Genomic DNA, 14,271 nt, shown 5'->3' with positions numbered 1-14,271 from the left:
GCCCAAGAACCGAACAGACAAACATGTGTCAATCTGGATTAGGTCCACAGATTATCCGGCATGTCTGAGAAAATCCCACATTCGTAAAGATTTGAGACTACTGATCAGACATTCAGTTAATCTTTAATAGAAAACAGCTGAGCAGAAGTCAAGCCACAAATCATAATCCTGACTGCAGGACGTAAAAATAAACAGTAAAAACAATTAATGTTTGATGAGCTATACAACAAAATTCAGTAGGATTTATATACAGATGTACATTAAAATTCTCTCCTGGGTAGAGAAGTCAGGCGTTCTCAGTCATCTTCCTCCTCATCCTCGGCAGGCAGAGGTCTGGACCTGAACAAAACAAAGACGTATGAGATTAAACTGAGAACTAGACCAAAACCCACCTGCTGGAGAGCTTCACTCTGTGAGAAAGATTCCACAAACAATCATCTGAAAAGAGAATAATCAAATGTGCTGGAAAGATGGAGATCAAGGCTACAAATAAAGAAAAAGAATCTTTTTTTCCCCCCACATGTTAGAAAAACGTGTGGAAAAAAAACATTTGCTCATTTACGCTTTTGCTCATAAAGGAAATTAGGGGAAAAAAATAATAATAAAAAAAAACATCCAGAAGTTGAGGCTTTCCAGACCAATTCACAGATTTCTCAGTGAAAAAAGTGACCAGATCACCGACATTGCTTCTGCTTTAAAAATCCAAAATCCTGGGTTGCATCAATATAAAATAGGAAGAAACCAAAATAAACACAGGCCCAAAATAAATTAATATCGGCCCATTTTACCTATCTGAATGACAGATGTGTCAAAAAATCTCTAACATCTGCCTTTACCGATGTTAACAGCACTATGTTGTGCATCCCAACTCATAGCAGAGGTTAAATCAATTTTTTTTAAAATAAATAAAACAGTTGGAATTCAAACAAAAACACAATCCTCATCAAATCAAACCTGATTAACACCAGGGTTTGTACTTTTCTTAAAATTACATTTAAGCAGTTTAAGTTTCCCACCACACATTTGAGATAAAAAAAATTATACAATTGAACTAAAAAAAAAAGAAAAAAGATTCAATTCACTATTATATCATTTATTACTGTTATTAATAACATCTTGTGATGGCATCTGACATTCTGCAGTAACTAAAATAGAAGAAAATTGTATGTCTCGCATATAGTTTTGGTAATTCTACCTGGCCTAAAACAGGATACGTTTATTCCGATTTAACTTCAGACAGAAACAGAAAAGGTTTGCCCTTTTATTAGATGCATAAACATGTCTACTCAACTGTAGATGACGTCTAGTTTTAGGGTTGCACTGATTGTAGTTTTATGGACGATTTTTAAAAAGCACCTTCCAAACACCAAATTGAAATGCAAGCATTTTCAAGGATTTCAATCACCTGTATGAACCCTGGAGCGCACAAACCATTTTACCTGAAGTAAACATCTCAAATGAATAAATGAATGCTCAAACTTTACAAAAAAGCTCTGCAGTTTAGTGTCAAAGTGTTAAAATCTGTAGTCGATATCAAACACGCCTCTAACTGCACTTATATCACATCTTACTGTTTTTAAACAATCAGGATAAAATCAGACTCAATTCAACATCGTCTTTAACTGCCAAGTCTCAGAAATCTGACCAGATGTCAATCTGCGGTTTCATCAAACATACTTCCTGCTGGCCTTTGACATGCCGCTGCCGCCGGCCTCTTCTTCATCAGATTCTGTGGGTTTCTGGTTCTCCTTCTCGGGCTTTCTGGGCGGCCCGCCAAAGAAATCCCCAATGCCTTTCTGCCAGGTGGGGGTCGGGCGGGGACACACGGCGTTCCCGCCGGCGTATTTGTTCTTTGCTGTGGAACAAACTTCAGTGTCAGTTGCGTCATGTACAGTCGGCGTTCAGCTGTGACTGTGGGTGAACTTGGACTCACCCAGAGTGGACGAGTGGCCGCTGGACGACGACGACGCGTTGGCCAAACTGGACCCCAGTGACTTACGAGGCGCAGATGCCGCAACAGCTGGAAAATAAGATGCAACAGACTGATGAGAGAGAGAGAGAGAGAAACACACACTTAGAAGAACCCACTCATGTATTTGTCTTGATTATGATGCAAAAAGTGCAAACGAATACGTTTGTATTCTAGAAAATTGAAATATTTTAAACAATTTAGATATTTTTAGGATTTCATCAGCATGTTTGTGCATTTTCTAACTTTCAAGAATATTTACTAGATTCTTGGTACAGAATCTGCATTACTGAAATGCATCCAAAAACTGGTGATTACTAACCAATTAACCGAAGAACTAAGAGTTACGTTTCACTCAAATATAAGGTAACATAGTTGCTTTTCCATCATTTAATCTCTTGTTTCTGTAGTTCCAGACCAGGAAAATCCTTCAAGCAATTTCCATACTTTTGTGAAAAATGTAACCATAACTAAAGCCTGAGCATTTATGCTCAACAGCTCTGTAAATATCGGCATTTATAAAAGGTACTGATCAAATTATACAGCTTAAACATACTAAAGAAGTGAAAATGTGATTTATTTTTACGCCGAATTTGAAAAACATTTAATAAAATAGAAATATCGAGTTTATCATATTTTATCATCAATCTATCTCTTGTTATTAGCGTGAACAGATGTAATTATGAAACTTCTGAATGGAGTTTGGTGGAACATTCACACAGAGACGCTCTAAGGCGCTAAAAACTGGCGCCAGTTTGGCATAAAGCTGAAAACGAAACAATATAAACATTTTTGTCAGCTGACAAGGTGTCAGATAAGTCCGAATCTGTTGTAATAAACATTCTTTTACCACTACAACGACCTTTAAAGTGTTTTAATATGTTTTATTCAGTATGAGTCGAAAAGTGCGGAACCAGTGTCCTGTTGGCGGGAGGTTGTTTAAAGATGCATCACCAGCCGATGATTTAACTCATTGAGAGTTACACTAATCACATGTGGGAGGAAATAAAATACATCTAGTACAAACTTAATCTAAAAAGAATTCTTCTTTATGTCGGTTTATGAAGCGTGTCTGACAGATTCCAGGTCACCAGATTCAATACAAAAATCAAGATTTTTAAACAATACGAAATAAAAAAGCACGTCTTGGTAGAATTTAAATAAATGTCGTTACTTTTACCTTTTCTGTATGATGCAGGAACACTGTCGGCTTTAGTCCTCACCATGTTGGCGGCGACCCTGTACAGTAAATCGATAATTCAGATGAAATTACAGCAAGTAAAGAAAAACGTCCCGCCTCCGTTTAAAACCATCTGCGGATGGGGCGGGAGATTTATTCTTCTCTTCCGTTAATGGAACATTAAGATTCAACATGACGCGAGTCTGCGCCCTAGCGGTGGAGATGTGCTACAGCAGCTCTTAGAGTCTAAGCGGTAGAAATAGCTCTTTAAACGTTTTTTTTCTCTCACACCAAACAGCCTTATGTCAATCTTCGCTGTAAATATACACTATCTTTGTGGTGCTTTCTTTTGCAAACTATTTGCACACAGAAATGCAAATAGTTTGGTAAACAGGTGAACTACCACGACGACAAACATTTATTCCATATAAAACTTACAAATCTTACGTGACCAAAAGTTCTGTTTAGAAATAAAGACCATCCAAACCGCATGTAAATGATTGCGGAAAGATGAAATGGAAGGAGGACATATATTTAATTTAAAAAATGTCATCTTCCGATGGAAGATGTCTGCGCGTTCGGTGTCGTTTCCCCTTCCAAGATGGCGGCCTCGCTGACGTGTTACTGCAGCTGAGACAGGCGCCTGTTGTGTGTTTTATACCTCCTGGTGTTCCGTAGTGGCGGTTAGCGGCTGCAGGAGGATCGAAAACTAAACATATTCATCAGTTTTTGCGGATCCTCTTTACTTACAGGGTTTGTATAACTTTCTTATCCAAAATCCTTAACGATTCCGGAAAACTTTCATGTTGTTCACGGCACTTTTCTGGCTTCTCGGGAACTTTAAACCTCCAGTAGCTCACAGACGTTAGCTAGTTAACGTTGACTAGTTGTAGCTGGGTTGGTCAGGTTGGTCAATGTTAACCAACAAACTTTTAGTATAATGGTTAAAAAAAACTGATGTTTGCTGCGGGGAGATTTGGTATATTTGCTAACATTTAAATGATTTTGTCAGCAAATTTAGTTTCATTGTGATATAAACAACAAAAAACACCTGAGTTTTTATATCCTCACAAAAAATCTGAAAACTACAATAAAACCTGATTATAATACACCATTCATACACAGAGTGACTTAGAGTGCTTTACAAAATAAACATACTTTAAATAAAGCATACATAAAAGACAATAAATAAAAAGACTTATGAGTGGTTTTAATTTAAACTTTCAATGAATTTATTTTCCAGCTTTTCAACGTTTTTGGGGAGTTTTAGACATGAAATTCTGCTCGATAGAGGAAAAAACGGAGAAGTTCTCCAGAAACTCTGTTTTTAATGAATTCAGTGATGAATGTGCACATTTGTTGTCAAAGAGATCTGCTGTTCATCTTTGCTCTTCAGAGACTCGGCTGCTTTAGGTACAAGTGAGGATTATAGTTCAACTTCTGAACGTCATGATTTCTAAAATTGTTGCCGCTATGTTTGCTGTAAATTACCCCACCCAAACCTTTCTGTAATATGTTACCACCGCAGATGCAGGATTAGTTTTTAATGTGGAAAGTTCATGGATTTTTTGATTGGTAACCACATTGAGGTGTGTTTGTTTTAACCTCCAGCTGCTGCCATGGAGGAGGTGACGCGCCTGGTGTCAACCGGAGACTGTGTGAAGATCTGGGATGCGGTTTCCATGGCGACCCTGGAGCAGTTTAACCCCCACAGCGGCAGCCATCCCGTAGCTCAGGCCTGCTGGAGCTCCAACAGTATCCTGATGAATGGTTGCAGCTGAGATCTGAATGGATAATCTAACGCTTCATGGGGGGAAAAAAGTGTTTCTATCTCCTCATATATATTTATTCAAATTTTATTCATTTATTTTTTTAATTAAATTTGCAGCAAAACATCAAAAGCATTGGAATTAATAGTTTGTTTATCCCAAAGGGAAGTTAAATATTGTTGAAACGTATATCATCCAAGTTTCCTCAAAGATGCATTGTGGATGGTGATGCTGTGGGCAGGAAGGAGCTCCAGTAGCAGTCAGTCTTGCAACGAGCCTGAAGAGGCCTCTGACTGAAGACTGTATGACAGCTCAATATCCGTCCAGCATAGATTATATTCCACACTAACATGTCTGGGTTGATACCATCAGTTGTTGACAAACATTGCTGATCCGGCTCATTTGCTTTTGCTACTTCTCTTTGAAGCAGGGGTGGGCAATCGAGGGCCGGTGTCCTGCAACTCTTAGATATCTTCAGGTCCAACACGCTTCAATCAAATTGTTGAATCACCTCCTAAGTGCAGTCAGGTTCTCCACAGTCCTGCTAATGACCTCATTGTTAGACTCAGGTGTGTTGAAGTAGAGACACATGTAAAGGTTGCAGGACTCTGGCCCTCGAGGCCTGGAGTTGCCCACCCCTGTTTCAAAGGGTCACTATTAATGAAAATCAGCTTTTTTTAGCTTTACATCATGTTATAACGTTATTCCCTGATCCAAAACAAATCTGGAGTGTTGCTTTAAGTCTTCTGTGAATGTTTGGGAAGTCCTTTAATTCCCATGGCAACTGTACAAAACGTCTGGGTGGATCTAGCCCCTCATTCCAGGTGCAGCTCCTCCCCTGAGCTGCATTTTAAAAGCTTCAGAGCCTCACAGAGCAACCCTCCCCTGCAACTAACAGTTGTGCTTTCGAAACGTGGGAGGAAGCCAGAACCAGTGTTGCTTCTCATATTAATGTTTTATTTTACTTCAGTGTTTTATTTTTGTTCTTAGCCGACCAAGTTATAAACGTCTCCATCCTTGACCCAGTTCCCTCAGACCAGTACCTGGTGAGTGCCAGCAGCAGCGGAGACAAGCTGGTGGTTTCCAGTCTCAAGTCGGCTCCTGTTCCAGTGGTTGAACTGGCTGATGGGGTGAGTCCTCTCTCTGGTTGTTTTATCTTTGAGCTAAATTTAAAACCAGAAGAAAAATCACCGAGCCTGCCGGTAGGGGGTATATCAGTGGTTTCATCCTAATTCAACTGTTTTTTATCTAGCTTGGTGGGGGCGCAAGTCAAGCCTGGTGGCCCGCCAGGCTTCTCATACACTGTGGGAAACGCTGTCAGCGGTTTAAAATGTTTAGTGTGATTATTATTAGTTTTTTGTTCACATTTTTTCCACATTCTTGTTTCTGATGCAGAAAAAACAGACCCGGGTGTGTCTGAGTTCCTCATCTCAGTTTTTGATCAGTGGCGGTCTGGACCACTGCGTCCACATGTGGGACCTGAAGAGCAAGAGGCTGCACCGCTCCCTCAAAGTAAGAAGACCTGACCGCACAGAAACCCACCCGACCCACCAGCTGGGAGTCTGAGCTGCTGATGCTTCCTGTTTCTGTCTCTCAGGACCACAAAGAAGAGGTCACCTGTGTGTCCTTCAACGCTAACGACAGCTGCATCGTCTCTGGATCCACCAGCGGTGACCTGGTCCTGCACAGCCTGACCACCAACCTGTCCAGCAGAGCCTTCGGCCACGGCAGCAACCAGGTGAGAGAGATATTAGGAGTTTGAATTAAATCACAAGTCATTATTAATTGTGATTAAACAATTATTCAAATAATCATCAACTATTAAGGTAACTATTAATTTAGCCAAAACTGTACAAAAATTTATACATTTTGCATTTAAGATAAAAAACAAAACAATAACTGACATTTTCCTGATTTAAAGTTCAGGAAAATATTTTCCTGAAGGATGCTCTAGCTGTCATATTCACTTTCAAATATCAGGAGAAAGGGTTCTTCAGAGTCTGGTCCGCATTGCCAGCAGAAAGTCGGGCTCATTTCCGGTGAGAGTTGGACTCCGCCAGTGCTGCCCTTTGTCACCGATTCTGTTCATCACTTTCATGGACAGAATTTCTAGGCACAGCCGAGGTGTTGAGGGGATCCGATTTAGTGGCCTTAGGATCTCATCTCTGCTTTTTGCAGATGATGTGGTCCTTTTGGCTTCATCGGGTCATGATCTGCAGCTCTCGCTGGAGCGGTTCGCAGCCGAGTGTGAAGCGGCCGGGATGAGGATCAGTGCCTCCAAATCCGAGGCCATGGTCTTGAGCCTGAAAAGGGCAGAGTGCCTTCTCCAGGTCAGGGTGGTTGTCCTGCCCCAAGTGGTGGAGTTTAAGTATCTCGGGATCTTGTTCACGAATGAGGGAAGAAGGGAGCGGGAGACCGACAGGCGGATTGGCGCAGCGTCTGCCGTCAAGCGGGCGCTGTACCGGTCCGTCGTGGTGAAGAGAGAGCTGAGCCAAAAAGCGAAGCTCTCGATTTACCGGTCGATCTACGTTCCCACCCTCTTCTATGGTCATGAGCTTTGGGTCATGACCGAAAGAACGAGATCGCGGATACAAGCGGCTGAAATGGGTTTTTTCCGCAGGGTGTCTGGGCTCTCCCTTAGAGATAGGGTGAGAAGCTCAGTCATCCGGGAGGGACTCAGAGTAGAGCCGCTGCTCCTTCACATCGAGAGGAGCCAGTTGAGGGGCATCTGGTCAGGATGCCTCCTGGACGCCTCCTAAAATAATTGCTAGTTGCAGCCCTAATCACAAGTAAAATTAGATTTGCACACCATTCATAGCCAACATGAACAATGCTCTTAATAAACATTCACATTTATAATGGGCTTCTTTAGGACACCAGTCAGATAAAGAAGTGTGATTTGTGCCACTAAACTCCACATAGCATTTAATCATATTTTTTAATTTATTGATCTCTTTAACCATCGGCAGAGAAAATAGCAATTCCAACAATATACGGACAGTTTTGTGGATTTTAAATGTCATTAATTGGAATATATTGTGAAAACAATAAATAAAAAATCTTATCATGATACATAATTTATAACAATACATAATAAACGATACAATAAATGCCCACCCTTCCCTATTCTTCCTCTCCAGCCCATCCACGACCTGCGGCTGTCCACGGTGAAGCGCTCGCTGCTGGGAAGCGTGTCTGACAGCGGCACCATGGTGCTGTGGGACGCCAACACTCAGAGGGAGCTGCAGATGTTCGACGGCGCCCACAAGGCGCCCGGCTCGGGTTTGGCTTTCTCCCCGACCAGCGACCTGCTCGTCGTCAGCGTCGGCCTCGATAAGAAGATCATCTGCTACGACACGGCCAGCAAGCTGTGAGTTCTGTTCGCTTTGAGACATCGGTCCAGTTCTGATATTTCACGCTGACGCAATGAGATCTGGAACATGTCTGTGTTGAATTGATCGCCCTGCAGAATCCTGCGGGCGATCCGTGTGGACGGCCCTCTGACCTCGGTGGACTTCGCGCTGGATGGCACCGGCCTGGTGGTCGGGTCCACTCAGGGGAAAATCTACCAGTACGACCTGAGGAACTCCAGCAGCCCCACCAGAATCACAGTGGCCCACAAAACCTCCGTCACCTGCCTGCGCTTCCAGAGTAACGCCAGCAGACACAAGGTGCAGTAAAACCTGGATTATCAGAGTAGGGATGCAAACAATTAATCAACTTACAATAAATTGTCGATTAATGTTTTATTAGTTTAAAATTGGTTCCAATGAAAATGTCTGATTAGGCCTTATTTGATTTGTTTGGTCACCATCCAGCAGAGGGCGCCGCTGCTCACACGTAATAAGCAGATCCTTTGATACAGAAACAAAGATGGCGGCCAAACAAGAACCGGAAAGAGAAACGGTCCAAATAGAGTCCGGTGTGGGATAGAAATTCACTTTATGAGGTTCAGTTCTAGATATAAACACTCGATAAGTTAAGTTTCATTTTAATGTCACTCATTCGGCCGAGATACTTAACGGAGCAGCGATAGCATCCTAAAATTTACTGATGTGCTACGGAGGCCGGGAGGACGTGATGAGAGAAACACAGGAAAATTATAACATGATCGAAAAAAACATGATACCAATAATTTTTAAGACTTTTCTGAGTTAATCTGCTTCATGGAGGGAAGTTTTAACTTTCTTTCAAAAGCAACTGCAGACGGTATTTATTTATTAACGTATCTCCGTTTCAAGTGTTTCACATATTATTTTTCTATTCATCAACCCAAAAGGTTCCCGTTTTGTTATATTTTATAAATTTGTCTAATTTTAATAATGTGAGGAAAAACATGCTTCTGTTTATGCAGTCAGTATTTAAAAATAACGTCTAAATTTATTGATGTTTTCTCTTTTTTAAATTTAGCCTGTAACAAAAAATGTAGCCCTTCATGTTATGGAAATTCAGTTGTAAGAGAAAACTCAAGTTTTTAAGAAAATGGCTCCTGATCAAGTTAGTCAATTAACTCATTAATCGCCAACTTGCATCCCTAGTTGACGAATCTGAGATGACATTTATTTAACGTGAAAACATTTACACTCATTCTTTCTTTCTGTCTGTCCTGCTTCAGTCCAGTAAACTCGGGTCTGCCAAGATTTCCAGTTCAAAGAGATCCAGTTCCAAACTGGGCAGCCAGCCTGACCCCGCCCCCAGCACAGGCCCCGCCCCCCAGAGACAGGTCACCTGCACAGGTAACCCACAACTGTTCTTCACAGTTTAGGTGCTTCCCTGCTGTCTGACCTAAACGCTTCAGTTAGAGGGGTTCATGTGAGTGAGAAGTTAAAACTGTTTTTCCCTCTTTAAATTTAAAAAAGTATATAAATCATTTGTTAAGCAAATTCAATGAGGTTTGATTATGATTGTTTTCTTTTGAGCGTGTCTGCAGACTCTGCTGCAAATATTTGTTTTAGAAAAATATAGCAAAAATATAAGCAGCTCTATTCAATACATAAAATAATAATCCAATTTTAACTGGAGACCATTTTCTGCGTCTGGACGAAGTGGAAAAATAAACAATCTGTGTGTTAAAGTTTCCTGTTTTTTGTCTCTTATTGGAATAAAGTCCAATCATTTCTGAACTGAAGGAATAAAAAACTTGAAATATTACTCCAATAATTTTCACAGGAATTTGATCTACTGCCATTTTTAAAAACAAATGTTAAGGCTCAAAACTCTTTAAATGATGTTTCCAACCTGAACATCAGATTTGTGTTGGAATTTTCTTTTCTCAAATTTTAAGCTCCTGTTTGTTTGAATGGGATTTATCTTGAATCCTGTTCAGCATAACAAACAGAAGAATAAACCAAAGAAATAAAAAGTATAACAATGAGCAAAATGCTTAAAAAATGGCAATTAGGATACAAAACAAAAACTATTAATGCAACCTCAACAGAGGGCAGTCTTGAGAAATTTAACGTTTCTCAAAACACTTGTTTGGAAAGTTCTGGTTCTGTGAGGGTTTTCCCATTTGAAACGTGTCACCCTGTTCTGTGAAGGAAATCCAGACAGTGATTGGAGTGTTCTGTCCAGCAGGGGGCGCCAGTGCGGAGGTGATGTGTCGTGAGGGTGAAGGCCAGCAGGGGGCAGAGCAACGTCCTCAAGGGGAGAAGTTCGGGATCGTGGGACGGAACAGTCTGGACATCTTCTCTCCTACTCGTGAAGGTACAAAAATCTTTTAAAGTTTTATAAATTAACATTTTTTTCTGAATTTATATTTACTTTAATAAAACAGAAAATATGAAATCAGTACAGAACTTTATTAAGAAACAACTTTATTATTCTATGCAACGGCCAGCAGAGGGCGACTCAAACCTTTACTGAACTTATGTTTTGTAAATTTGGGAAAATGTTACAATTTTCATTATCAATATGTTAAAGGGCCATCACAGCACAACAGTGGTTTGTTCTGCTGCTAATAGTTATGAAGCTGTTTCACATTTTCTTTCTCTGTTTAACTTTTAAATCTAAATTTTTATGCTCCATCCCAGCTGCAGACAGATGTGTTTCATTTGGTTTCTCTGCTGCTGCTGCAGGTCCAGACCCGGGGACTCAGGGGGTTGGAGGAGACGCTGCCTTTGGAAGATCACAAGGTACCGCAGAACACGTCACTTCCTTCCACCTCCTCATAAATCGTCTGGTTCTGGATTAACGCCTTGTCTGTGTTTCCATAGTTACCGGTTTGGAGGGCGAAGGTCAGGAGCTGGTGGGACGGGCCAGCCTGGACATCTTCTCTCCGGTCAGAGAAGGTCAGAGTTTTACTGAAAATCCTGTTCTGATGCGATTTTTAGCAGATTAATCTACATGTGTTTGCCTGTTGCCATGGCAATAAATCTACAGTGATGTGAAAAATGTCTTGATTTCCTGTTTTTTGCATATTTGTCACATTTAAGGGTTTAAGAACATCGAGCCAATGACAGCACGTTATACAATAAACACCTCTGTTTAAAACCTTTTGTTTCTTTTAACTAATATTTAAATTGGTTTGAAGTTTTTAAACATTTAAATGTGAAAAATAAGCACAAAAGAAGTCAGGAAGTGGCACTTTTTCACACCGCTGTTCGTTGTTGTGTCACGAAAACAAATTTTACTGGACGATAAATTGTCTCAGTAATTATTGTGATGATTTTCAAATGATAATGGCAAATAGTGTAAGTTTTCCCTCTCAAAAACACTAATAAACTACATTTTTTTAATAAACTCTCCACAGAACAGAAATAAAAAACACTAAATTGATTATAAAGTGTTTGTAAACAAAGCTGCCCTTATTATAATAATAAATATTAATAATCAGAAAGGAAATCATTGATCTCATTTTAACTTTGTGTTTGTTGCCATGGCGATGACCTCTCTGGCTGCTGTCAGACTCTCAGACGGGTGGCGGCTCACAGCGCCGGACGCCTCTGGGGACCCACCGGAGTGCCGCCGGGGGCCGGTCCTACAGCCCGCTGTCCGTCTTCCAGTCCCCGCAGACGATCAAAGAGGAGGAGCCGACCAACGCCGCCGCCGCCATTGAGCCGTCTGACAGGAAGGTCAGTTAGTCAGGGGCTCGTATCGCTGCTGCTGACTGTAGCAGGAGGATTGCAAAACTTTTTCCTCAACAAGGAAAAACGCTACAAAATGTAAACAAACATCAGTTTTTATAGTGTTTTTATTCATTATTCAATAATTATTACATTAATTTAGCATAAATGCTGATTTTTAGATGGTCATGTGTTCTGTGACGGAAAATTTGATCATGAGATAATTATGGCTTTATTACCAAATAATACAATTCTTCAATGCAATTCCCTTTTTTGATTAAAAGAAAACATGTAATATTTCACATTAAATACATAAGATTTTATTTTATTCTTCCAATTCTTCTGGTCTCTTTCTTGTCTGAATCTTTTCCGTTTTTTGATTGCTACGTTAGTTTGAGGAGCAAAACTAGCAATTAATTTAACTGGCAGCCAATCAGAAAATGAGCATCAGAAATAATTATTTTAACTTTTATTTTGAAAATGTTATTGAAAAACAAAAATTATGATAAATTTAAAAATAAAAGTTGGGTTTTTTGCATGTTTATTCTCATTTTCTCTCCAACTTTCTGAGGCGCCCCCTGGTGGCCCCACACTTTGATAGACTCTAGTCTGAAGCAAAGGTCTGACCTCTGACCCCTCTTGTTTCAGCCTGAGAGGAGCAGTGGCTCCAGCCAGGAAGAGGGGCCTCAGACTCCGCCCACCACAACCCAGCAGACCAATCAGAGTCAGGCGCCGCCGCCTATTTTCACTCCAGAACCAAACCTTCGTAGAACCAACGGCATTCAGACTCAGCTCAGTTACAACTCACCTGCCACCGCAGCAGGTACAGCTTGGTTTCCATGGTTACGGCATCAGTCTGGGTCTGTTTCTAATACCCTGATTTCTGCGTTAAGCTTCAGGTTCAGCTGCGATGGCAGCGGCGTGCTCGTCTCTGTCCCAGAACATCGCAGACGTGGTCGGACAGGACGGCGCCGCTCCGCTCACGTCCCTGCAGATCCACTTCATCCAGAACATGATCCACGAAACGCTGGAGGAGTTCAGGTGTCCAAACGTTTTATCATTTGGACTCTATTAGCGGGCCAAAAATAAAATCTTTTTTAAAAACTAAAATAAAAAAAACATATTTTAAATAAATTAACTATCTTAAACACATTTTTTGTAGGAATGGGGTTGTTGATACAAAATTGTTGCATGTTTTCCTTCTTTAATAAAAGACATCCAGTTATTTTTGAAGAATCCTGAGAAATATTTTCTGTTCTCAGCAATAAAAGCAGAATCTAGTTCAGTCCCCATCTGAAAACACCTGCTGTATTTAGCCAAGTCTTAACGCAGCAATTAAAAGCAGACTGTGGTTCACCAAGGTTTACTTTAGAGCCAATGAGTAGATATGGTCCTAGTCGCCATGACAACAGAAGGAAACCAGAAAGTTTGGAAAAGTTTATTGCTTTGTGTTGCATCTAACATTTTTGTTAGTAGATTTTCATTTAAAAGTCGTAGTTTTGTCCTAATTTTTTCTTGAATTGTGGTTAGAGGGCTGCAAATAAATCAGTCCAGGGGCCGTAAATGGCCCCCGCTCCTCACTTTGACCAACATTAGTTGAAAAGCTTCCTCACCTGAACAGAAAACTTGGAAATGCTGAATTTAAAGGTTGTTTTTTCCCCTCTGTCATTAGGACTGCCTGTCACAAAGACATCCTCAACCTGCAGGTGGAAATGATCCGGCAGTTTTACATCCAGCTGGTAAAAACTTCTGTTTTTCATTCTGAGGACTTCAGGATTTACGTACAATTTGGTCCTTTTATTTAGCTAAAACCGGTGACGTTTGTTTGACATGTTGTGTTCCAGACGGAGATCCACAGTCTGATCGAGAAATATTCTGTCAACGAGTCTCTGGTGGAGGAGATCGAGAAGCTGCGGGAGGAAAACCGCCGGCTCAGAGCGAACTACTGAGCCGCTGCCATCGAGTCTTTAGCCCCGAGTCGCGTCTGACAGGCTGCAGTGCCTTTATCCCAAACTGGTTGTTCTGTTTGTCGGCGTCAAATTCAGCAAATGACCGACAGAAACAAGCATTTTGACTCAACGTGTTATGTTGTTGTAATTTAATATTTTGTCTGTTGATGCATGAAATTGTGAGCGGTTCGTCTGTGTTTGTATTTTTATCAAGAAACATCTTGGGTGAAAAATAGAGAATTGTAAAAGAGAAGCTGTTTTTCACTACAAATTAAATTTGTTAGGAAGTTTCTTAATATGAACCTCAAATAAATTGACTCTTATTTAAAAACAATCTGGA

At 40.7% G+C, this 14,271-nt stretch overlaps 2 protein-coding genes across 4 annotated transcripts; one reads left to right on the top strand and one right to left on the bottom strand.

Moving 5' to 3' along the window:
- Positions 1-104: 104 nt before the first annotated feature.
- Positions 105-3,314, bottom strand: pclaf (PCNA clamp associated factor). Its single transcript, XM_028030875.1, has 4 exons — positions 3,150-3,314; positions 1,934-2,020; positions 1,678-1,855; positions 105-339 (listed from the first exon to the last, which is right to left on the bottom strand). The coding sequence occupies exons 1-4, from the start codon at positions 3,193-3,195 to the stop codon at positions 297-299; spliced, it is 354 nt and encodes a 117-aa protein (XP_027886676.1). The 5' UTR covers positions 3,196-3,314; the 3' UTR covers positions 105-296.
- A 446-nt stretch (positions 3,315-3,760) lies between these two features.
- On the top strand, positions 3,761-14,265 carry nedd1 (NEDD1 gamma-tubulin ring complex targeting factor). 3 transcript variants are annotated; one of them, XM_028030818.1, is made up of 16 exons: positions 3,761-3,902; positions 4,761-4,904; positions 5,954-6,048; positions 6,314-6,430; positions 6,516-6,656; positions 8,059-8,288; positions 8,388-8,589; positions 9,534-9,654; positions 10,496-10,624; positions 10,996-11,052; positions 11,134-11,208; positions 11,825-11,991; positions 12,631-12,805; positions 12,876-13,023; positions 13,655-13,721; positions 13,827-14,265. In XM_028030818.1, exons 2-16 carry the CDS (start codon positions 4,769-4,771, stop codon positions 13,929-13,931), a joined length of 1,965 nt encoding a protein of 654 aa, XP_027886619.1. In that variant the 5' UTR covers positions 3,761-3,902; positions 4,761-4,768; the 3' UTR covers positions 13,932-14,265. The 3 variants fall into 3 exon arrangements, with proteins under 3 accessions (XP_027886619.1, XP_027886607.1, XP_027886628.1); XM_028030806.1 differs by having other exon boundaries at positions 10,493-10,624; XM_028030827.1 differs by lacking the exons at positions 3,761-3,902; positions 4,761-4,904 and having other exon boundaries at positions 5,954-6,052; positions 10,493-10,624.
- The last annotated feature ends 6 nt before the right edge of the window (positions 14,266-14,271 follow it).

Source organism: Xiphophorus couchianus, chromosome 2 (genome assembly GCF_001444195.1).
Source record: "Xiphophorus couchianus chromosome 2, X_couchianus-1.0, whole genome shotgun sequence".
Taxonomy (NCBI): domain Eukaryota; kingdom Metazoa; phylum Chordata; class Actinopteri; order Cyprinodontiformes; family Poeciliidae; genus Xiphophorus; species Xiphophorus couchianus.
Note: the sequence above shows the minus strand (reverse complement) of the source record. Positions and strands in the feature narration are given on the sequence as shown.